This window comes from Cydia amplana, chromosome 27 (genome assembly GCF_948474715.1).
Source record: "Cydia amplana chromosome 27, ilCydAmpl1.1, whole genome shotgun sequence".
Classification (NCBI taxonomy): Eukaryota; Metazoa; Arthropoda; class Insecta; order Lepidoptera; family Tortricidae; genus Cydia; species Cydia amplana.
In genome coordinates, this window is record NC_086095.1 from 2,928,243 (window position 1) to 2,954,493 (window position 26,251).

Genomic DNA, 26,251 nt, shown 5'->3' on the forward strand with positions numbered 1-26,251 from the left:
ATTGTCATCATACTTAAATGTCATTTCTATGAAAACCTTTCGTTTATAATGACACTGCCACACTTGGTTCTGTCAAAGTAAGCGGAGAGTTAGCTTAATAAACAAGGAATCACAATAATATTTGTGTCATTCTTACTAATTATCTTGATTGCTTTACTTACTGGTTTTAATCTAGTAATTTTAGATACCTAGTGAAAGAAGCTAATTTGTTGACCTAACTGACTTGACAAATTGCTTGTTCAGAATTGAACCTGTGACCCAACTGACTGTGTCAGCCACATATAGAGAGCACGGCAAATTCCAGACCGACTGTCTGCTCAGATATCGATTAGGGTTGTCCCAAATATATCGATTATCGATAAAATTTGAAAAAGTCGAAAAACTAACTTGAGTACGATTTATTCCTGATTCTTTGCTGATAGTTCCACTACTTGACGTTAGATGTCGACTACGAAATAACTCGCGTTTTGGTAAGAAAACTGATGTATTGAGTTACCACTCTTTCTTTATTTCTCTATGGTTATACCACACAAATAAGTGGCTGTCCATAGAGAAGGGTCCTTATTCCAATATGCACATGAAGCATAAGGGTCCCCTCTCTGATGGAAAGCCGCATATGTACAGATAAGATGTTACCTATCGTAAATTACGTTTACAGACAGTTTTATTTCCCCTTAGCGCTATAAATACTGTTAATCGCTCATTATTAGTAATTATGTATTAACCTTAGCTACCGTTATAGTATATCGTAAATGCTTTAACCACTAGAATAGAGCGATACCTACTACAAGTAAATCGATATCGATGACTAAGTAACCGATATTCGATGTAGCAAGTAGCAACAGTCACACGTGTTTGGTCACGTTTTTATCCCGGTGTATAGTTACTAATATTACAATTAAAATAGGGATGGGACGTGGTTTTTATTTGTATTACTAAGTATCGATAAAATAGAAAAAACAATAAATATATTAGAGGATCCATCTTTGGAAATATATTAACGGAAAAGTCAAATCTACGGGTTTATGCGCTATGCATTTATTTTTACGGGATGATTCAATAACGAATAATATGCTTAATGTAATATTCTAATATTGGTGTGAATTGAACAAATATGCGATGTTGTCTGATTTTTTAAACAAGAAGATATGACTACCTGCAGTTACAATTCAGACTTTTCTTTTTCTTAGTACATATTTACCTATGTAGAAAAATAAAGAACTATGACTAAAATATTAAAATTATTATATAAGTTACTAGCTATGTTGCCCGCGACTTCGTACGCGTGGATTTGTATATTGGTTATAAATTCTACATTAGCTTAGAACATTATGCAGCAAAAGATAGCAGTAGGGACGGTTAATCATTTGTTAATTATTATACAACGCATGAGATTTGTCTTTCACAACCTGGCTACAAAGTTTCGAGCCCCTAACTGAATAAAATTGTTCTCGATAATCTCGATATAATCTCTCTCAACCCCCAGAAGATTTTCAAGTCCACTATTTAATAAAACCTACTACCTAACTACCTATTTACGAAGTTTGAAGTTCCTAGCTTTAAATAAAATTTGAACCCTCTACCAACTCTCAACCCCTGTTTAAACTTTTAGGGGATGAATTTTTAAAAACGCTGAAATTACTTTTCTTGTATTGTAATAATATGCCTTTATACAACGATTCAAGTCCCGCACTCCAATAAATATTTGGGTTCCATACAAATTTTCGACCCCCTTCACCACCTTGGGGGATGAATTATCAAAGACTCTGAAATTAGTTTTCTTTTCTCTTAATAAAATACCTTTTTACGAAGCTTCAAGTTCGTAGCTTTAAATAAAATTATAACCTATACAATCTTTCAACCCCTTTTTAACCCTGTTATGGGATGAATTTTTAAAAACGCTGATATAAGTTTTCTTGTGTTCTAATACTATGGCGTTGTACAAAGATTTAAGTCTCGCACTCTCAAAAATATTTGATCGCCATACAAAATTTCAACCCCTTTTTCACCTCCTCGGGGGATGAATTTTTAAAAACGCTGAATAGGTTTTTTGTTTTTTTAATAAAATACCTTTTTACAAAGTTTCAAGTTCTTAGCTTTAAATAAAATTTGAACCCTATACAAACTTTCAACCCCTTTTGGACCTTTATAGGGTATGAATTTTTAAAAACGCTGAAATTACTTTTCTCGTATTCTAATAATATGTCATTATACAAAGATTCAAGTCCCGTACTTACAAAAAATATTGACCTCCATACAAATTTTCAACCCCTTTTTCACCACCTTAAATGTTGAATTTTGAAAAACACTAACGTGAGTTTTCTTCTCTTTTAATGAAATAACTTTTTACGAAGTTACAAATTCGTAGCTTAAAATAAAATTTAAACCCTATACAATCTTTCAACCCCTTTTTAACCCTTTTAAGGGATGAATTTTTGAAAACGCTGAAATTACTTTTCTTGAGAATTAATAATATGGCTTTTTACAAAGATTCAAGTCCCGCACTCTAAAAAATATTTGATCTCCGTACAAACTTTCAACCCCTTTATCACCACCTCGGGGGATGAATTTTTATAAACACTGAAATTTGTTTTGTTGTTTTTTAATTTAATACCTTTTTGCGAAGTTTCAAGGTCCTATCTTAAAATAAAATTTACACCCCAAGACAAAGTTTCATCCCCTTTTTTACCCCCTCAGGGGTTTAATTTCCTAAAACGTCGCAATTCCTTTTTTTGCAATAGGCTATTATGCCTTTCTAAGAAGTTTCAAAGCATTTGTAGTGGATTCAAACTTTCAACCCCTTTTCAACCCTGTTAGGGGATGAATTTTCAAAAACGTTGAAATTACTTTTCCTGTCTTATAATAATATACCCATATACAAAGTTTAAAGTCACACACTCACAAAAATATTTGATCTCCATACAAACTTTCAACCCCTTTTTCACCACCTTAGGGGATGAATTTCCGAAAACGCTGAAATTAGTTTTCTTATTTTTTAATATAATACATTTTTACAAAGTTTCAAATTCCTAGCTTAAAATAATAAATCTTGAACCCCATACAACCTTTCATCCCCTTTTTAACCCTTTAAAGGGATGACTTTTTAAAAACGCTGAAATTACTTTTCTTGAGTTTTAATAATATGGCTTTATACAAAGACTCAAGTCCCGCACTCTCAATAATATTTGATCTCCGTACAAACTTTCAACCCTTTTTTCACCACCTCGGGGGATAAATTTTTAAAAACGCTTAAATTAGTTTTCTTGTTTTTTAATTTAATACCTTTTTGCAAAGTTTCAAGGTCCTAGCTTAAAATAAAATTTGCACCCCAAGACAAAGTTTCATCCCCTTTTTTACCCCCTTAGGGGTTGAATTTCCTAAAACGTCGCAATTACTTTTTTTTGTAATCGGCTATTATGCCTTTCTAAGAAGTTTCAAAGCATTTGTAATGGATTTAAACTTTCAACCCCTTTTTAACCCTGTTAGGGGATGAATTTTCAAAAACGCTGAAATTACTTTTCCTGTCTTATAATAATATACCCATATACAAAGTTTAAAGTCACACACTCACAAAAATATTTGATCTCCATACAAACTTTCAACCCCTTTTTCACTACCTTGGGGGATGAATTTTCGAAAACGCTGAAATTAATTTTCTTGTTTTTTAATATAATACATTTTCACAAAGTTTCAAATTCCTAGCTTAAACTAAAACTTGAACCCCATACAACCTTTCATCCCCTTTTTAACCCCCTTAGGGGTTGAATTTTACAAAATCGCTTCTTATCTCTTGTACACTTTACAAATGCAACCTAGTGTGCAAATTTCAACTTTCTAGCTTTTGTAGTTTCGGCTCTGCGTTGATGAATCAGTCAGTCAGTCAGTCAGTCAGGACACTTGCATTTATATATATAGATAAATAACTTATGTTTATTGGAACACTGTTATTTTTGGTTTACCATTCTAGAATGTTGGACTTACTTTGTACCTATGTTACTTTTAACCGTGACCTGAGCTATAAAATAAATAGAACACAGTAAACAAATTAACCTTGACATAGAGTTAGTGAGGAAATAATGTTCGATATAAATATAAATATACGAGATATAAATAATTAAAAAAAAACCTTAATACCTCGTGTGGCACTACACGATAGTCCAGATACATCCAGATAGTAACCAACATAGAAAAGAATAGAATAGCTTTTTATTCGTAAACATACACACAATAGACATAATTATATAAAAAGAATATAGTGAAAATAAAGTGTCACGAAATGGCCCCATCTCAGCATGTTGCTGGCGTCTTCCAGCGCCGATCCTCCGATGAGACCATCAAGTGAGAAATAATACAATAAAGAGTAGATAATATATAAAGTGGAACTAAAATATTTCATACCACATACCATATTGACAAGACTTCCAAATATAATTGTCAAAACCAACTGAATATGTTTCGGAATATATATAGCTCACCTACTTAATTAACAGTCTTTTCATAGTAAATAGATGCTAAGATTTGAAAGTACAATTGTATGTGTCTGCTTACAAATCGCTTTACTAGTTATAACGATGTAAATGCGAAACTATGTATTTCTTTTTGTATAAACATAATTACCATAAGCATCTATCGACAATTAATATCGACGTTTTCCCATCGACACTTGAAACGCATTGGTCATCACTAAATCGTTTGTATACAAAAGTCATTATCGCAATATAGCGACCTAGCGATTGTTTATGTGAGATGGACGGTAGTATGCTGTAAGTGATAAGCAATTAATTAGTCATTTCGTAACAAAGAGCTTTGTTTATCATTGCCACAAAGACTCATCAGAAATATTATAGCATAGCTGAAATATTATATCTAGTCTTCTTCGAGTGCAGTTTGGGTATCATCATGACTATTTCAACCTTCTACAGTTCTGAAAAGTGACTGAGTTTTTTGAACCATTGGCGCAGATTTTTAAGCCAAGACATTCCTTCGTCCGCCACTTCTTATTATATGGATATGATATAGCGTTCATTGATTAAGTACCTTACATGTGTTGTGTTTTAATAAAACAATATATTAATCTTTTAATCTGGAGATGGAAGTGAACCGTATTAAGATAATCCTTGGTTCGAATACCGCTAAATAGTCTAAATCTAAATATCTTTATTTATGTAATATTTGTTCCTTATAGTTTTGTGTTTTAAGTTTTTTGTATATACATACCATAATATAATCTTACTTAACACGTAAGAGACCCCTTTATAAATAATAATAAATATTGGTACCTCGTCCACACATTCTCCTATATGTTATTTTAATATAATTGAATATCAGATTAATGTTTGTCTCCTTACGGCATAACACCGTTTCTGACCATCACAGTTTTACGATTGTGTTATCATTGTTAAGAAATGTAACATACACTCATTGATTTAGAACGACGAGTGCGTTACGTACACATGGACATCCGAAAACACGGTGAATAATGATTAATAACAAGTGCACACGTGTTAAAAATAAAAAGTAAACAAGTGAACAACTAAAAAATACCCAAACGTCTCTTTTTTGGCTCTCTAAAGTTGAAATCTTGATTATTTACGATTAAGGTGTAAATAAAAATAGTTATTGTGGAAAATATTAGAAAAAAAAAACAATTTAAGTTGTGCTTTAAAAATTAAATGCGTATTGGCTTCTTCATGTGATAATAATAATTATTTAGTTACTTATCACTATTTTTTGTTATGAGTATTATAAATTGCGAGTAATGTGAGTGATTACTGTTATTAGGTAATAAAGCGTTTGTTGCGTGTTTCGCTGCTGGTTAAAGCCTAATTAATTCTAATTAAATTGTGCAGTGTTGCATGACATCATTCAAAATGGACTCGCAAGGTGAGTCTTGAGTAGGTTCGTTTCAACTTTCAAGCAAATGAGGCAATTTAGTAAAAATAGTGGTTTGTGTTACAAGGGATCAAAATGATATATTTCCGTCCAGCGGGCTCAGCACGGATCCATTTTTATCCACTATCACTATGCCCGTCACTTTCGCACTTACATACTTGTTAGAACGTGACAGGCATGGTGATAAATGATAAAAATGCGACCGTGCTACTAGGGCTGGGCTTATATTGAATCCTGAGCGTAATGAGGGATTCAAGTGTTAACGCCCAAGACGACAAATTTTGATACCGTGTGACACATACTGCTTTTCACATCAACTATGAGGAAAATAAAAAAATCTTAGTGTTTACACAATCTAATGCTTAAACAGATTATTTAAGCTAAAAAAAAAATGTGCAAAAAAATGTAAAATACCTAGTGTGCTAGAACAGAAAAGTGTTACTTTGATCCCTCCTAGCAGGGAGGAAAAGTGCCATTTTGATCCCTCCTAGTAGGGAACAAAAAGCTCTTTTCCGAATAGGTGGTGTGAAAAACATTATCCTTCCTTCTGGAATGGAAAAATGTGTAAAAACTTTTTGTACCGGTCCCATTTGGGAGCCCATGTATTGATACACCCCAGACTTTTGTCGCAATGACATAACAATAGGGTAGTTTGGGGAGTAAACGGAGCGGTGTTAATTAATATGCGTGTGTTAATTAAAATTTAATCATCAGGCATTTAAGATATACATTATAGGTACATTACCTGTAAGTCAATTTATTAATTTATCGACGTTGTTGTTCTTTCGTTAACTGACTCTGGTAACAGATCAAAAGTATAGTAAAGTTTTTATTAGCCTACTTTTTTATCCTACGGCTTGGCAAAGCCCTCCCGCGTTTTCTCCACTGGACCCTGTCATCGGCATTATCACACCATTTGGCATCCGTGTAAGAATTATAAACTAAGGATCGGTTCAATCGGTTGCACCAAACCGTTTGTCTTCGTTAAGGGCCACCCCACATCTAGCGTCTTTCGAGCGTCGGCGTCTACCGGCGTCTGGTCAGCGCTATTAAAAATGACGTCGCTGCGCAGTTGCGTCGACGCAACGTCGACGTTGCGTCGAGCAGCGGCCATAGAGTTGTAGACGCCGACGCTCGAAAGACGCTAGATGTGGGGTGGCCCTAAAGAGTTCGCTAAATTTTATTGCATGGAAAGTTTCATAGTTTTAGTGAAGGTTGACAGAGGGCAATAGAGAGTACTCTCTCCAGGCGAGTGTTATGCCCGGGGACCGAAGTCCACTGAGAGGTAGCCAGAAGGAGTATATATAGTAAGTGACATTTGAAACTCCGTAAGTGCGATGTAGGTTTCTACCAAATTAGGTTTTAGCTCCCTAACGCCATCTGTTAGAATCATGTGGTAAGTCGTCGACAGTGTCAGCTGGAGGAGACGCTACATAGTATGTAAACATTGTAAACCGCCGCGGCGGGCCGGGTGCGTTGATCAGTCTGTCAAGTGCGGATGGTGTAACTGGCACTAAGTCTGTGTAAAATCTTCCTTATTAAGTTTTTGCTCGATTACGAGTAAAGTTCGTCAAGGTTCAGTACATTTTAATTGTTTAAAAGAACTGTTATGGCCGTTATAAAACAGTAGGTACTTTTTCGGTTCAATGGTTTTGGGCAATGAACGTCCTAGATAGCCAGCAGTCGTTAGCAGTAGTCTGCATCTAATAGACATATAGTTGGTCAAACCAAATGGTCAGTAAATAGAACAAAAAAATATACTCATCCTTGAATAATTTTACGGTTAAGACTCACTTGTTTTAAGTCACTCCAGTCCTAGGCTCTCCGGAACATGTCGCGCGAGTGACTTAAAACAAGTGAGTCCAAACCGTAAAATTATTCAATGTTAGTATGTCTCACAACATAACAGTTTAAATTCGATTATACTCATCCTTTTCTTTTGGGTGCTAGTACTAGTGTAAGACAAAGATAGTATGATTCTCTCTGTCTATGTTTGAAATGAGACAGTCCTTTAAAAAACTACAGTTGAGCTTCGCTAATCTGGACTCTACACTTCCCGCGCCCGATTTGTACTCCAGAAGATTATAATAAAGAAAATTATAACATAAACAAAAACATGCCAGACATATCTGCCGGAAAAATCTCAACGCATATCCCAAGCCAATATTGTTAACTAGCGACCCGTCCCGGCTTCGCACGGGTTAACAAATTATACATAAACCTTCCTCTTGAATCACTCTATCTATTAAAAAAACCGCATCAAAATCCGTTGCGTAGTTTCTAAGCATACTTACATAGGGACAGACAGCGGGAAGCGACTTTGTTTTATACTATGTGATACTTTAAGATGTGTGTTTTTAACAGTTAACCCAAAACAATAGAATTTTACTTTAAGTTCTTCCTTGTTACTTGCGTCCCTTTATCCAAATATAAACATATCTTCTAATTGTTACAGTTGAATCGGCTAATGAACGAGATCTACGAAACAGTATCGGCATGCAACATGGATGAGAACAAGCCAGGCTGCTTCCCCACTGAATCATCTGACAGCACCAGCGAAGGTATTTGCTAAAAAAAAACTGTTTATTTCCTAAAAAAGCATGCATATTTACAAACTTAACTATTAATCTTAATATTGTCTTCGGTTACTGCGATAGTTACTCATGAAATAAAACTATTAGAACGGATTATTGTAGTATAAATTCAATATACGCGATATAATCCGTTCTAATAGTTTTATTTCATTACTAATCTTAAATTAAAGAGATTCATTAGCTACTTTATTAATCTCATCATCAACAACTTAGAAGTACCACCACCACCACCTAAGCACCTGCCGCGATAGCAGAGGACGCTGGATCGATTCCAGCCTGGGGCACTGGAGCCCTTGGTCACTTTTTCTTAGTATATGACATTTATTCAAAACTTAGAAGTTATTTTCTTCCAGTGGATCATCTTCCATTTTTCTCGAACCGACAATAAGATTTATGACACGACTCCAATTTTTGCTTTTACCAAAGAGAATTAAGAAGACATAGAGTGCTTACTCCATACATCAGTTTTGTTACCAAAACGACTATTATTTTCGTAGTCTACATCTAGCGTCAAGTAGCGGAACTATCAGTACTGCTCCTCGACAATAGATTTCGCGGCGAACGGAAAGTCTAATGCCCAAAGACGACGAAAATAATAGTCGTTTTGCTAACATAACTGATGTATGGAGTGAGCACTCTATGTCTCCTTAATTCTCTTTGCTTTCACTTGATCTTTGTGACTGCCTCTGGATTATTCTCTATCTTTCTTGTCCTCTTATCTTCTCTATGTCATCATTATAATCTTCTTGATCATCTTTATTGTTAACACTAACATCAACATCATCAACCTTAATTTAATTTATTCTTGTGCGATTTGATCGATGTTGTATGTATGACAGTCTGGGTGTTTTAGAATTTTTTATTTTTTTTATCCAATAAGTAGATTCTATGTGTAAATTAGCAGTGATCGTTAATTTTCCAGCAATTTTGGTGCAGCATTGTTGGTTAAAAGCATCTGTATGCCCTACTCTAGGTGGAATAGATAATTAGGGTTAATAACAGTAATATTAACTTTAGCCAATCCTCTTCCTAGAAAAAAATTGAGGAAAATCCTTTATTTTTACTATGCTCCACCAAAATTGCTGGAAAATTAACGATCACTGGTAATTAGTGACTTAGATAGATAGATTTTTATTGGTATTAATCATACACTGTCAGTTACATATTTACGAGTAACAATAATTCGTTACAAATGATAATTAATAGATTTAGATTCATATGTCAATAATTAAAAAAAAAAAGTACAAAGCAGTGATATAGGTATATCTTATTTTAATTTCATATTATTATTTTCCTTGTGCGTTTATTCGTTTTCCGTTCGAGACAGGACCATTTCTCCATTCTATTTTAGTCAAAAATCTATCTAATCAATTTTTTTTTTTAATTTTCAGATTCAGTAAAACTGACCCGCAACCTCACCGAAAAGCGCAAAAACTACGTCCGTCGGGTATCCTCGCGCGTCGCTTACACTGACCCCAAGAACAGGACTAGGTTTAGGCACCAGACCTCAGATTGTTCCTATAAATCTGATACCACTACAGAGGCACCGCGGTATTCTACGTTCCGGTCTTGGAAAAGCTTTAGGTGAGTCTATGAACAATAAGCTTTTATCGCTGACTGTACTTTTCTTTCCACAGACAACTAATACTCATCGAGACATTTCTAAAAACCCCAAACACAATTAGGTTGCGTTGTTTTATCGCAGAGTTCCTATGGCCACCTCCTGTCTCCATCATCAGATCATCTCGATGGTACCATAATATTGCATTGTCACCCGACTTACATGTGTATGCAAATTTTCAGCTTCATCGGAAACCGGGAAGTGGATCAAATTTAACTTGCAAGATTTGATTACAGACAGACAACGGTCAGGTGAAAGTAAATAAAAGCTTGTAGAATAGGAAAAGTCCAGATAACATTCGAAAATGGGTAAATTTTTCCTTAATTGAGACATATTTCCTTATGACGAAATTTTTGTGGCCTGGCGCGGATGTGTTGTTTAGCTGGGTGGCAAAGAATGTGTTAAGGCTGCGTTTCCACCAGAGATATGCGAGGATGCGTAGCGGGGGATGTGTTTGTCAATAACCAATAGAATCACTTCACTTACCTATTCTCGCTCAGCTCAGCTCTAGTGGACAATATTTTAGGTAGTTCAATAACAAATACATTTCTCGTTACGCATCCTCGCTTATCACCGGTGGAAACGCAGCCTAAAACAATATAGTTTGATTTTTGACCTCGACTAAGGGTTAAAGGGTTATTTAAGGTTCCGTACCCAAAGGGTAAAAACGGGACCCTATTACTAAGACTCCACTGTCTGTCTGTCTGTCTGTCCGTCCGTCCGTCTATCCGTCCGTCATAATACGTACGTCAAATACATCATCTGTGAAAATTTCAACTGTCTAGCAACTTCATGAGATGCAGCCTGGTGACAGACGGACGGACGGACGGACGGACGGACGGACGGACGGACAGCGGAGTCTTAGTAATAGGGTCCCGTTTTTACCCTTTGGGTACGGAACCCTAAAAAGTACGTAACCCTCGGTGGGCGAGTCGCACCTGTCCGGTATTTTCTAGCATGTCAATAAACCGAAATCTCCATCTTCCAGGACATCCCAAGTGAATGTTAACGACATGAACTCCGAACCCCCAGAGCTTACAGAGAGGGGGGTCGACGACAAAACGGGGTGCGGCGGGGTCGGGCAGAGCGGGGGCCTATTCGACGCGTGTCTGCTCGTCGGCCTCAACTGCATGGCCGGGGAGGCCTATGTCAAGAGCGTGTTCCCTAAACAAGTGAGTAGATATAACGGTGTGTGGGGGTCTATTCGACGCGTGTCTGCTCGTCGGCCTCAACTGCATGGCCGGGGAGGCCTATGTCAAGAGCGTGTTCCCTAAACAAGTGAGTAGATATAATGGTGTGTGGGGGGTCTATTCGACGCGTGTCTGCTAGTCAGCCTCTACTGCATGGCCGGGGAGGCCTATGTCAAGAGCGTGTTCCCTAAACAAGTGAGTAGATATAACGGTGTGTGGGGGTCTATTCGACGCGTGTCTGCTAGTCGGCCTCTACTGCATGGCCGGGGAGGCCTATGTCAAGAGCGTGTTCCCTAAACAAGTGAGTAGATATAACAGTGTGTGGGGGTGGGGGTCTATTCGACGCGTGTCTGCTAGTCGGCCTCTACTGCATGGCCGGGGAGGCCTATGTCAAGAGCGTGTTCCCTAAACAAGTGAGTAGATATAACGGTGTGTGGGGGTCTATTCGACGCGTGTCTGCTAGTCGGCCTCAACTGCATGGCCGGGGAGGCCTATGTTAAGAGCGTGTTCCCTAAACAAGTGAGTAGATATAACGGGGTGTGGGGGCCTATTCTACGCGTGTCTGCTAGTCGGCCTCTACTGCATGGCCGGGGAGGCTGTGGTGAACTAGCCTAACGAGATAAGAGAAACAAGCTAGTTCCACATTAATTATATATTGTCAAATAACGGCACACAAGAGTCACAAGCACAAAGGAAAGAAGTAAGAGTACAAAGCACAGCACAGTATAGTTGAAGAGATAGTCAGAGTAAGCACAGAAGATAGGAAAAGCACATAAAGAAAGTTTACATAAAAAGGCAAAAACTATAAGCGTATTCGGCGCGCACGCAAACCGAATATAAAGCAAGCGAGTCGGCGCGTAAGCATTAACCGTTAGCTCGGGCGGCGCGAGCGCATGCGTCCAGCCTCGAGAGTGGTAAATTGCCGACTGGCTGGGATTTCCGAGCGCGCACGAATGCGCGCTCGGGCCGCCGATCTACGGCGAAGCAAACCGAGCGATAAAGCAAGTACTTGTACGCTGCGCTCGCGTCGCGCGGAGACGCAACGGCATTTGAATATTAAGTATCTTAATATTATTTATAAAAATACTAATAATTAAAACACCTGTCGCCACAAGGCCTATGTCAAGAGCGTGTTCCCTAAACAAGTGAGTAGATATAACGGTGTGTAGGGGTCTATTCGACGCGTGTCTGCTCGTCGGCCTCTACTGCATGGCCGGGGAGGCCTATGTCAAGAGCGTGTTCCCTAAACAAGTGAGTAGATATAACGGGGTGTGGGGGTCTATTCTACGCTCATCTGGTCGTCGGCCTCAACTGCATGGCCGGGGAGGCCTATGTCAAGAGCGTGCTCCCTAAACAAGTGCGTTATTGATATAGTTTTAGCCTGATAGGGTTGTTAACACGAGTGTCGCGACTGACGAAAAATGTACTGCTAAAACAATTTACAACTAATATTACAAGCAGAAAGAGTTGCGAATAGAGTTCCGGTTAATCCGGTTATAATATTAGCTGAAAATTGTTAAGATTTTTCGTTCGTCGCGACATCTATTGTCAAGTAGCAGTACTGATAAATCCGCTACTTGACGATAGATGTCGATCGTTTTCGTAAGGAAACTAATGTATGGAGTTAGCACTCTATCCTTACTTGTTTTTCTATGATTTTTAACTGTGTTTAGGCATAGAGAAAAAAATACATAGAGTGCTCACTCCATACATCAGTTTTAGTACCAAAAAGACTATTAGCATCTAGTATCGAGTAGCGGAACTATCAGTACTGCTACTTGACATTAGATGTAGCACCGACCGGAAAGTCTTATGCTGTTGAGATAAGACTTTCCGGTCGGTGCTACATCTATTGTCAAGTAGCAGTACTGATAGTTCCGCTACTCGATGCTAGATGTAGACACTGAAATGAATAGTGTATGGAGTGAGCACTCTTGTCTTACTTATTTCTCTATGCTTTAGGCTCATTGTATTTGTGTAAAGATGTACTATTATGACATACTTATGTGAAGTCGTTTGGTTAAAGATATATTTTGTGATTCCAGGTACAAGTGCCCCCACACATAGAAAACCTAGTGTTTCCCGAAACTTTAAGCTCAGCCTGCAAGGAATGGGCCCCTGAAGCTAAGAGCGCCCAGTGCTACTCCCTAGTCCTTACTGACGAGAGAGGCGAGCGGTCTTATGGGTGAGTACATCTATTAATACGGATCTATATACGCCATTTTGAAAAAAAAAACAGTCAACAAAAAAATCCACATTGATGTCGGTCATCAGTACTGCTACTTGACAATAGATGTAGCAGTACTGATAGTTCCGCTACTCGATGCTAGATGCTAATAGTCTTTTTGGTACTAAAACTGATGTATGGAGTGAGCACTCTTATGTATTTTTGAGCGATCTTATGGGTAAGTAGTCCAAATACGCCATTATAAAAATCTTTAAACAATATCGTCAAAAACACTATATAAATAAATATTATAAAAACATTCTTACACAAATTGACTATCCCACTGAAAGCTCAAGAAGTTTGTGGGTACTCAGGCAACGATATATATAATATACAAATACTTAAACACATAGAAAACATCCATGACTCAGGAACAAATATCTGTGCTCATCACACTAATAAATGCCCTTACCGGGATTCGAACCCATGACCATCGGCTTCACAGACAGGGTCACTACCCACTAGGCCAGACCAGTGGTCATCATATAATTATCGAATCTGCTCACAAAATTTCATGAGAATCGGTTGAGAATCGAGACCTGCAGAGGATAACATCCGGACATACAGTCAGCAGCAGAAGTTGCTAAGCGGGCAGGTGTTCAAAATTACCTTGACACGCTCTTATTCTTTTAACAATAAAGTCGCGTCAAGATCGTTTTGAACACCTGGCCCGCTTAGTAACTTCTGCTGCTGACTGTACGAAAGCATCTTTGCCCAAGCCATAGAGAAAAAAATACATAGAGTGCTCACTCCATACATCAGTTCAGACTATTAATTTCAGTGTCTACATCTAGCATCGAGTAGCGGAACTATCAGTACTGCTACTTGACAATAGATGTAGCACCGACCGGAAAGTCTTATCTCAACAGCATAAGACTTTCCGGTCGGTGCTACATCTATTGTCAAGTAGCAGTACTGATAGTTCCGCTACTCGATGCTAGATGCTAATAGTCTTTTTGGTACTAAAACTGATGTATGGAGTGAGCACTCTATGTATTTTTTTCTCTATGCCCAAGCTGACCGAAGGATTTTTTATGTCGAATCAGTTTTTGAATTTTTTTCAAAATGTTGAAGCCAAACATTTATTAAGTTTTAAGCTCTTAAGATGTTTAAAAAAATCCGGATTTTTTCCGGTTTTACTTGGTGATAGTTGATGATTATTTGTATTTTCTGTTTCAGTTACTGTCGCCGAGTCTTACCAGAGGGCGCCACGGTCTGTCTTCCATTGTGCTATTGCATTATAGGCAAATACAGAGCGCCTGGATTTTATTATAAGGTATCATTAAATATATTTATTTCCAAAGCAAAGAAAAAGAAAATTGGCAAAAATGGCTAATCTGGCAATAAAAGTCAGGTAACGTGTCTTTTAAAGATAAAGATAAGGTAATTATTATTCAAGTAGGCATATTACAATGCGCTTATGAACGTCAAATAGGAATTAGATCGACTGGATTGGATCTGGTATGTTAGCGTCGCCGTCGTCGACCTAACGTGACCCCTACCCCAAGAAAATAAGATAAGATAAGGTAACGAAGACAAATAAAGCCCAAGATACTAAACCGACACAAACAAACCGATTAAGGGACAAATAAAGCCCACTGAGATACTAAAACAAACCGATTAAGGGTCACGTAGGCTAGGTCAAGTCCTACCTACTCCGCTATTATTATTTTACTAGCAGAAACGTCTGCGACCGATGCTATAAAGCTTAGAATAAATTTAAAAGTGGAAAAATTACTGTCTTGGGTGAGACTTGAACTCACGGCCTACCGAACTCCTCTCACTCCGACTCTTGAACTCCGGTAGCCGTTTAAGAAAGTGTAACGCTCTTACGGTAGATGTCGCTAGGGTCCCCTTGACCCATAATATGATGGAAAGATTTGCTGGCTATAGATGAGGTCTTGGTGGCTCAGATGGCAGAGCGCTTGAATATCGATCCAGAGGCCGTGAGTTCAAGTCTCACCCAAGACAGTAATTTTTCCACTTTTAAATTTGCTCTGCTATTATTATTATTATTTTAAAAAGTTTATGAGAAAATGGCAACATTCGTTCTTTTTTAGAAAGCTGAGGAACTGAGGAACTCATTTTTGTATTTTTTACGCCGTTGTCAGACTTTTTTTTTCTAAATAATGCCTTAAATTGTTACAAAATTTGGGGAAAATTAAAAAACTTGTGACTTCAATCCTTTTTTTTGGAAAATTTTGGAAAGTTTTGGCATTTTTTTTACTTCACGTAATCAGTAGTTTATTGGCTATTAGACGAATGCTTTTTTTGTTCAAAATTTCAGTAGTTTTTTCACAATTATCACTTTTATGTCGAAAGGCGGGTTTTTTTTAACAAAAACCCAAAAACTCAAATAACTTGATAAACCAATGAGTTTTGACCCCTGGTTGACTGGACTTAAATCATTGCAAATTTCCAATCACCCTGTATACTACTGTTCGAGCTCTGCTCCATAAGGTCGTGCAAGTCCGAAAGAGATAGCATGATTCCGATGACATAAGTACTTAGTTTTACGGCTAGTTGGACCCCGTTCGTTTAACCCTAACAAAGAGAAATTCATTAAATTTTTATCTCAAACGTACGTAATCATTGGTAGCTTTATTTCGTTTCCATAAAGTCACAGAATAAATAATAGTACTAAGTACAGAAGACTCACTCTCTAACAAAACGCATCTGTTACGATCAGCACGGATATGGCCGCTAGGTGGCGACAGCGCCACGCGCGGCTTATGGCTTTCCCCAAAATTGGGGCCGAACGGATGTACTTTTAGCTACCCGTAGCAAAGCGACGAAATCGCGGAGTGAGACACGCCTGATAAAGTTGACAAATGGTCAGTCAACTGTGTCGAACGCTGGTATCCCATCTGTCCAATATCTAAGTCCAATATGTATTTTGTCTCACATTTTGCTTAATGCGAGAGTGAGACGCAATGGCATTGGACAAAGAAATTGGACAGATGGAATACTTGTATACTCATACTCATACTCATATTTTATTAATAATATAAATTACAGGTCAGGCTTACATGACTAATCTACATTGTAGGTAGATAAATACACAATTTTCATATTCAAACATTTGAGAAACATAATTAAATTAAATTTACAAGTCAATCAAGTAGATCGACAACATATTCCAGGTGCTCCAAGAAATAGAATCTCACCACGGCAGCTCAGACGTGGAAATAAACGGCATACTCCAGCAGCTGTTCCACACCGACTTCCCATCGCCAGGTGAAGAGTTGACGGTCCACCACGTTAGACCCGCACGAAGCAGTCTACACATAGAGACGGCAAAGGCAAAAACTATGCCGGATTTCCGGCATACTGTGACCGAAAAGGATATGGCGGCGTTTTATGATTTTGAGAGCATGAAAGAAAATCAGAGGTAAAGCTTTGTGTCCTTCTTTTTCTTTAAGTTTCTTTTACATTATTGTTATCTTTATAGTTGGCCATTTTTATTTATAGTTAAATAGTATAGGGCATAGTACGGATCCCTGTGGGATTCCAAAGCTAGGAATTTCTAACATATTGTTAACATATGTTTATGGCACATGTTTTAATTACGTTACGGTTAGTAAGATTACATTCAAAGGAACACATTAGAAACATAAATATCCCTTAGTAGCATTTGTAAACAAAATATTCGGTGGTACACAATGTCAAAAGCCTTAGAAAAATCTATTCGTTAATTTCGTACTTAAATTCTAATTGTTGGTTTGACCTAAAGCGGCTTTCTTCTGGGTCTTTATAAGCGAATGGACCCTCTAATTTAGGTCATTATTTTAACAAGATTCTTTTAGTTTATTTTATAGTGTTAAGAAAGAATGTATATTACAAGCTTTTTATTAACTTGCAATGTACCTATGTATGTAAGTATGTAACTATGTTTGTACGGGTAAAATCTTGCAAGTTAAATTTGACCCATTTCCCGATTTCCAATGAAGCTGAAAATTTGTAACGTATGTAAGTCGGGTGACAATGCAATATATGGTACTATCGAGCTGATCTGATGATGGAGACAGGAGGTGGCCATAGGAACTCTGTGATAAAACAACGAAACCTGATTGTGTTTCGGGTTTTTAGAATTGTCTCGGATGAGTATTAGTCGCCTGTGGAAAGAAAAGTACAGCTTTAGATAAAAGCTTGTGGGTCAATCAACTATTTCTTGTTGTTATTCTGTCCCATCAGCGAGGAGACAATAGTAGCATAGATTGTTGGAAGAACTGCTGTACCCCATGTTCTACTAACATGCTCAGTAGATGTCCCATTATGGAAAGGTCTTATAACTACCATAGAATGCAAGTTTGGTTCATTTAAATACGTAAAACCTGGAATTTTAAGAGTGACTCAGGAGACCGTAACCATAGCAACGTGTGACAAGAAAAAGTTGATTAATCCTTGTACCAAGAATGACATTTTTGCCAAAAACTTATTTATGGTTTTAGGACGCGGACGCTGAAACGGCCTCTAGAACCTCGAGCGGATGAAGACAATGTATCCATATTATTGGACACCCTGGGCCCCGGTCTGCTGATCAAGGTCTTCGGCTCTCTACTGCTGGAAAGGAAAGTCATCATCATCAGTGACCAGTTAAGGTAACAAGCAAAAAACTTTAATTAAACTACTAAAAATTTGTAATGTCCCATTGTTTTAGGGTTATTCCCAGGTGTTACTACCAAATTGGCTCCTTTGGCACCACTCAGAGTGGTAATAGTAGTTTTCTCAAAAATGGACGGCAAAGTCGACGTTGCCGGTTAAAAAATCGGTCGCGAAGTGCGTAGTTTATGGTCATTCAAAAAATTAAAAAGTTAAAAACATTGCAGTCTCGATTTCGGGACTGCAATGTCGCATACAAATTCCATTATTTAACGAGTTCCAAACTTTTTAAAACTTCAAATGGCCATATCAAATGAAGGCATAGGTTCCTTAAACAGCCAAACAGATGATCAGCACTTATTATTATAAAGCCTATAACAGACTATCGCACCGCACCGCGACCTTGGAGCGTCGCACCCATAAGTGAGAGCGAGAAACAAATATCTCTCTCTCGCTCTCACTTATGGGTGCGACGCTCCAAGGTCGCGGTGCAGTGCGATAGTCTGTTACAGGCTTAATGTTGGTACCGCGACTATTTAGGTGTCTCAAATAGGTTGGCGTATTTTCAGCAGAAAAATACACTTCTTTTTTTTTTAGGGCGGCAAGCAAATTTTTTTTATGGTTGTATTTTTTTCTGTGAAAATTAATGGAAAATTAGAACGTTGCTTCTGTAAGTTCTGTAAAATATTTCTATTTCTTGCACCATTTTTGAGAAAAGCACTATATATGACTCGGCTGGAAGGCTACTTGCTGGCTTCGGATTCAATTAAACGGACTCCCAAGGTCGTCCGTTTAAAACGAATCCTCAGCCTGCAAGTAGCTACTTCCGAACCTCGACAATAATGTACTATTGTGTTACAAGGGATCAAAATGATATATTTCCGTCAAGGGCGTACATTGAATCCTGAATGAAGCGATGGATCCTACAATACAATCCTGAACGTAGTGAGGGATTCTAAAGTAGAATCCTGAGCGTAATGAGGATTCAAGTGGGTCAAGAGGAGGGATTCAAGTGTTAACGCCCAAGACGAAATAATTTTGATACCGTGTGACACATACTGCTTTTCACATCAACTATGAGGAAAATAAAAAAATCTTAGTGTTGACACAATCTGATGCTTAAACCGATTATTTAAGCTAAAAAAATAATGTGAAAAAAAAATGTAAAAAGAGTGTGCTTGAACAGAAAAGTGCCATTTTGATCCCTGCTAGCAGGGAGGAAAAGTGCCACTTTGATCCCTCCTAGCACGGAAGAAAAAGCTCTTTTCTGAATAGGAGGTATGAAAAAAACTTTTACAGTTGGGTATGACCTGAAATTAAAATCAAATGCCGTTCAAAACTGTTGGATTTCCTTTGTTCTAACATTCAAGTTGTTTTGTTTACGAGCTACGAGATACATTTATGACATTATTATTATTTAGAGCCCACTGTGTCCCACTGCTGGGCAAAGCCCCCCCCCCCCCCCCCCCTCTTCCACTCGTCTCTGTTTAGTGCTATATCTGGCCAGCCTCTCAAGAAGGAGTCCAACTTATCCCGCCATCGCCGACGAGGTCTGCCGGGTCCCCGGTTAAGCTTTGGATTCCTCCGAAAACGGTGCCGTAATATGACGGCCGTCATATAGCGGCCGCAAAAGACGGCCGTCTTTACGGTGGCGACGTGTGGAAAGTACCACGGCGTCATAACATACCGTCAGCCACCAAGGTCAAAGCGGCAAATTTCAAAAATGTAGGCGCGAAGGGATAACGTCCCATAGAACATTTGAATTTCACGCCTTTTCCTACTGACAAGATTTGCTTGATCATCTATAATTTACTTGGAGGATGAAATATCATCAGAAGAGGAAAATAATCGTAGTACGGAATCATTTATTCAAATCTCGTGTCATTTATTCAAAATGGCGTCACCGCTATCTAATAAAACGTTCACGAAGCTATCGACACCGTCATGACGGCCGTCATCTTACGTTACGTTGACAATCAACGTAACGTAACGCCGTCTAGGAAACCGCGCCATCTTGTTTACATAGACAACGTTCTAGTGACGTCAGTCAACGCTATATAGCGGCCGTAATATGACGGCACCGTTTTCGGAGGAATCCAAAGCTTTAGACTCGATTTATGAAATAATATCTAAAAATTCATTCATTGTTTTTCATTACCTTCCAGCCTGCTCTCTTCATGCCTCGAGGCCCTCCAGACCTCTCTGTACCCCTTCGTGTGGCAGCAGCCCCTAATATCCGCCATCCCGGCCGAGATACAGCGGGACGTGTTGGAAGCACCCCTGCCTATGTTAGCGGGCCTACTGAAGACAGGGGACCTGGATACCAGCGGGGTTCTTTTTGAAGAGGTAAATATATAATTATAGGATTACATGCCTCGAGGCCCTAGAAACCTCTCTGTACCCCTTCGTGTGGCAGCAGCCTCTCATCTCCGCCATCCCGGCCGAGATACAGCGGGACGTGTTGGAAGCACCCCTGCCTATGTTAGCGGGGCTACTGAAGACAGGGGACCTGGATACTAGCGGGGTTCTTTTTGAAGAGGTAATTATATATAGGATTACATGCCTCGAGGCCCTGCAGACCTCTCTGTACCCCTTCGTGTGGCAGCAGCCCCTAATATCCGCCATCCCGGCCGAAATACAGCGGGACGTGTTGGAAGCACCCCTGCCTATGTTAGCGGGCCTACTGAAGACAGGGGACCTGGATACCAGCGGGGTTCTTTTTGAAGAGGTAAATATATGTAATTATAGGATTACAATTAATACAGCGGGTCGTGTTAGAAGCACGTCTGCCTATGTTAGCGGGGCTACTGAAGACAGGGGACCTGGATACTAGCGGGGTTCTTTTTGAATAGGTAAATATATAATTATAGGATTACATGCCTCGAGGCCCTCCAGGCCTCTCTGTACCCCTTCGTGTGGCAGCAGCCCCTAATATCCGCCATCCCGGCCGAGATACAGCGGGACGTGTTGGAAGCACCCCTGCCTATGTTAGCGGGCCTACTGAAGACTGGGGAGTTGGATACTAGCGGGGTTCTTTTTGAAGAGGTAAATATATAATTATAGGATTACATGCCTCGAGGCCCTCGAGACCTCTCTGTACCCCTTCGTGTGGCAGCAGCCTCTCATCTCCGCCATCCCGGCCGAGATACAGCGGGACGTGTTGGAAGCGCCCCTGCCTATGTTAGCGGGCCTACTGAAGACTGGGGAGTTGGATACTAGCGGGGTTCTTTTTGAAGAGGTAAATATATAATTATAGGATTACATGCCTCGAGGCCCTCCAGACCTCTCTGTACCCCTTCGTGTGGCAGCAGCCTCTCATCTCCGCCATCCCGGCCGAGATACAGCGGGACGTGTTGGAAGCACCCCTGCCTATGTTAGCGGGCCTACTGAAGACTGGGGAGTTGGATACTAGCGGGGTTCTTTTTGAAGACTAAATATATAATTATAGGATTACATGCCTCGAGGCCCTCCAGACCTCTCTGTACCCCTTCGTGTGGCAGCAGCCTCTCATCTCCGCCATCCCGGCCGAGATACAGCGGGACGTGTTGGAAGCACCCCTGCCTATGTTAGCGGGCCTATTGAAGACAGGGGAGTTGGATACTAGCGGGGTTCTTTTTGAAGAGGTAAATATATAATTATAGGATTACATGCCTCGAGGCCCTCGAGACCTCTCTGTACCCCTTCGTGTGGCAGCAGCCTCTCATCTCCGCCATCCCGGCCGAGATACAGCGGGACGTGTTGGAAGCACCCCTGCCTATGTTAGCGGGCCTATTGAAGACAGGGGAGTTGGATACTAGCGGGGTTCTTTTTGAAGAGGTAAATATATAATTATAGGATTACATGCCTCGAGGCCCTCCAGACCTCTCTGTACCCCTTCGTGTGGCAGCAGCCTCTCATCTCCGCCATCCCGGCCGAGATACAGCGGGATGTGTTGGAAGCACCCCTGCCTATGTTAGCGGGCCTATTGAAGGCAGGGGAGTTGGATACTAGCGGGGTTCTTTTTGAAGAGGTAAATATAATTATAGGATTACAATAAATACAGCGGGTCGTGTTAGAAGCACATCTGCCTATGTTAGCGGGGCTATTGAAGACGGGACCTGGATACTAGCGGGGTTCTTTTTGAAGAGGTAAATATATAATTATAGGATTACATGCCTCGAGGCCCTCGAGACCTCTCTGTACCCCTTCGTGTGGCAGCAGCCTCTCATCTCCGCCATCCCGGCCGAGATACAGCGGGACGTGTTGGAAGCGCCCCTGCCTATGTTAGCGGGCCTACTGAAGACTGGGGAGTTGGATACTAGCGGGGTTCTTTTTGAAGAGGTAAATATATAATTATAGGATTACATGCCTCGAGGCCCTCGAGACCTCTCTGTACCCCTTCGTGTGGCAGCAGCCTCTCATCTCCGCCATCCCGGCCGAGATACAGCGGGACGTGTTGGAAGCACCCCTGCCTATGTTAGCGGGCCTATTGAAGGCAGGGGAGTTGGATACTAGCGGGGTTCTTTTTGAAGAGGTAAATATAATTATAGGATTACAATAAATACAGCGGGACGTGTTAGAAGCACATCTGCCTATGTTAGCGGGGCTATTGAAGACAGGGGACCTGGATACTAGCGGGGTTCTTTTTGAAGAGGTAAATATATAATTATAGGATTACATGCCTCGAGGCCCTCGAGACCTCTCTGTACCCCTTCGTGTGGCAGCAGCCTCTCATCTCCGCCATCCCGGCCGAGATACAGCGGGACGTGTTGGAAGCACCCCTGCCTATGTTAGCGGGCCTACTGAAGACTGGGGAGTTGGATACTAGCGGGGTTCTTTTTGAAGAGGTAAATATATAATTATAGGATTACATGCCTCGAGGCCCTCGAGACCTCTCTGTACCCCTTCGTGTGGCAGCAGCCTCTCATCTCCGCCATCCCGGCCGAGATACAGCGGGACGTGTTGGAAGCACCCCTGCCTATGTTAGCGGGCCTATTGAAGGCAGGGGAGTTGGATACTAGCGGGGTTCTTTTTGAAGAGGTAAATATAATTATAGGATTACAATAAATACAGCGGGTCGTGTTAGAAGCACATCTGCCTATGTTAGCGGGGCTATTGAAGACAGGGGACCTGGATACTAGCGGGGTTCTTTTTGAAGAGGTAAATATATAATTATAGGATTACATTATAATTAAAATACGTGCATGTTAACCGAAGACTATTTATTGTGTGACAGTAAGACATGACAGCAATTCATATCAAAAACATATTTGGAACATCACAGTTCCTTATTTAAACAAACACTATAGATGGCGCTGCTGGATATCAAAAACTACACCCCCACTATATCTAAGCATAGCCATCAGCATCATCAGCATTAAAAAAACAGCTTCAAAAAGAACTAAACATACCTACTACTTAGGCACAAGTCCTAACTTCTCAAGAAATCTAAAGTGCTTGACAAACCCTAGACTCTTTGTTAATAAGTCAGCTGGCATCTCAGCTGTCGCTAAGTATTTTGCTTCTACCACACCTTTAGCAATTATATCCCTACTAAAATGGTAACGTATGTCAACGTGCTTCGACCTATTGTGAAACACAGGGTTGGCCAATAACTTCAGCGCACTTTGGTTGTCATTAAAAATTGTAATTAATGACATCTTACTTGTAATTTCATGGTACAATGACCTTAAGTACATAGCTTCTTTAATACATTCAGAAATACTAATATATTCCGATTCACAACTGCTCAAGGACACGCTATTCTGCTTCTTACTGCACCATGAAACTACACTGCCAGACAAAGTGAAACAAAACCCTGAATAGGACTTCCTATCAAGAACATTACTGCCCCAGTCAGCGTCAACAAACCCAGTAAGCTTTGAATCAGACTCACTACTATATCTGAGGCAATAGTGTTTTGTTTTCTTGAGATAACGCAAAACACGTTTGGCATGAGCCCAGTGTTCTCTACCATGACAGTTATTAAACTGGCTCAGATACCCTACGCTAAAAGCAATGTCAGGCCGCGTCAAAACCGCTAGGTACATGAGACTACCAATGAGTTGTTGATAAGGTAATTCAGTATCACAGGTCTCACCTTTATCTAAGTTCAATCTTTCCTCCATAGGAGTTTGAGCAGCGTTACAGTCTGTCATATTGAACTTATGCAACAACTTGTCAACATAATCCTCCTGATCTAAAGTTATTACATTATTTTCTTTATCAACACACACATTCATACCTAAACACTGTTTGACCTGACCAAGATCTTTCAATTTAAAATGTGAAGACAGTACCTGTTTCAAACTTTTGGTTTCCTCTTCATTATTAGAAAACACAAAGAAATCGTCGACATATAGAGCTACTATAGTCAAACCATTATCATTTTTCACATATAAGCAAGGTTCAAGTTTAGACCTAGTATAACCATACTCGGTTAAGCAATCATCTACCCTCCTGTACCACGCCCTTGAGGATTGTTTGAGACCATATATGGCTCGCTTCAACTTAAGCACCTGCCCTTTACCTTCAGATGAAGGAAAGCCTTCTGGCTTCTCCATATAAATATCCTCCTCAAGATAGCCGTTCAGGAAAGCAGTAGTCACGTCTAAATGAGAAATATCTAAATTCAATTTCACAGATAAAGCAAATAAAAGTCTGAGAGTTGTATGCCTTACCACTGGCGCGAAGGTTTCCTCATAGTCCACTCCGTACTTCTGAGTATAGCCCTTGGCTACTAACCTGGCTCGGAACCGCACATTGCCCTCACTATCGTACTTCTTCTTAAGTACCCACTTGCACTTTACGACGCTAGAGTCTTTTGGAACGCTGACAAGCTCCCAGGCCTGGTTGTCTTCAAAACTTTTCAACTCTTCTGCCATAGCTTGTCTCCATTGCTCTTTCTCTGGTCCGCGCAAAGCCTCTGATAGTGAAAGACCACTAGCATCATCCATCCTGCTAGCATCTGAACATAGATTTGAAATGCCATACCTTTCAGGCGCTTTTCTTTGTTCTGCTGTTCTCAGGACTGGTCCGATCCTCTCAGGAGTAGGAACATTATCTGGAGCTGAAACACTGTCAGTTGTGGTATCTGGATCTTCATACTCACTAAATGAGTCGGTCAAAGTTCTAGAAATGTCTGGATTGTCATCCCCCACTGAACTTTGACACCCAACTTCAGCTTTCTGTATTATTTGTGGTTGAACTTCAATTTCGCAATACTCCTCTGGTTTTTCAAAAACCTTAACATCCCTCGCTGTGAAAAAAGTTCTTTTTTCAGGATCAAAAAGTCGATATCCTTTGACCCCTTCTGGGTAACCCATTAGGATAGCGTCCTTAGACTTTTTCTGCCACTTTAACCTTTTCTCTTTGGGAATGTGGACCATAACAGTACTGCCGAAGATTCTTAGGTGACTCAGATCTGGCTTGGTCCCTGTCCACATTTCAAAAGGAGTTTTGTTGTTCAATCCCGAAGCGATTGTCCTGTTCCGTAGGTAAACTGCACAACTACATGCTTCTGCCCAGAATTCTGTGGGAAGCTCAGCATCAAATAATAAGCATCTAGCTTTCTCACACACCACGCGATTCTGGCGCTCGCACAACCCATATTGTTCAGGCGTATAAGGGTTTGTCCTTTGGTGCAGTATTCCATTTACCTTCAGGAACTCGCTGAACTTCTTGCTGCAAAATTCAAGACCATTATCACTCCTTATAATCTTGATCTTTTTGTCAAGTTCATTTTCAACTTTGGCTTTAAATTCTTTGAAACAATCCAGAGCTTGACTTTTCTCTTTCAAAAAAATATATAAATGCCATACGACTATAGTCATCCACAAATAGCAAATAATATCGTGATCCTCCAAGAGATGTCACTTCCATTGGACCAGCTATATCCATGTGAATAACATTCAGTAAATCATCACTTCTATGGCAATTATTAGGAAACGGCAGTCTGCATTGTTTGCCTTCACAACATACCTTGCATTTACTGATGTCAATCTTGTCGCCAATACTGAAACCTTCAACTGCATCCTTCATTTTCGCCATGTATGAGCTATTAACATGGGCGAGACGACGATGCCAAGTCTCGGCAGACACTGCCATAGCAACGTTGGTCGTATTTCCTGGCATATTTAATTTGTAA

The 26,251-nt window shown here is 39.8% G+C and overlaps 1 protein-coding gene across 1 annotated transcript in view; it reads left to right on the forward strand.

Moving 5' to 3' along the window:
* Positions 1 to 26,251, forward strand: part of LOC134660518 (DENN domain-containing protein 2B-like) — a 73,636-nt gene that overhangs the window by 43,318 nt on the left and 4,067 nt on the right. The window contains exons 3-10 of the mRNA XM_063516291.1: positions 8,348 to 8,453; positions 9,878 to 10,070; positions 11,096 to 11,279; positions 13,343 to 13,482; positions 14,704 to 14,800; positions 16,668 to 16,915; positions 17,976 to 18,125; positions 20,292 to 20,472. Coding sequence (XP_063372361.1) covers positions 8,348 to 8,453; positions 9,878 to 10,070; positions 11,096 to 11,279; positions 13,343 to 13,482; positions 14,704 to 14,800; positions 16,668 to 16,915; positions 17,976 to 18,125; positions 20,292 to 20,472 — 1,299 coding nt within the window. The remainder of the gene's footprint in view (positions 1 to 8,347; positions 8,454 to 9,877; positions 10,071 to 11,095; positions 11,280 to 13,342; positions 13,483 to 14,703; positions 14,801 to 16,667; positions 16,916 to 17,975; positions 18,126 to 20,291; positions 20,473 to 26,251) is intronic.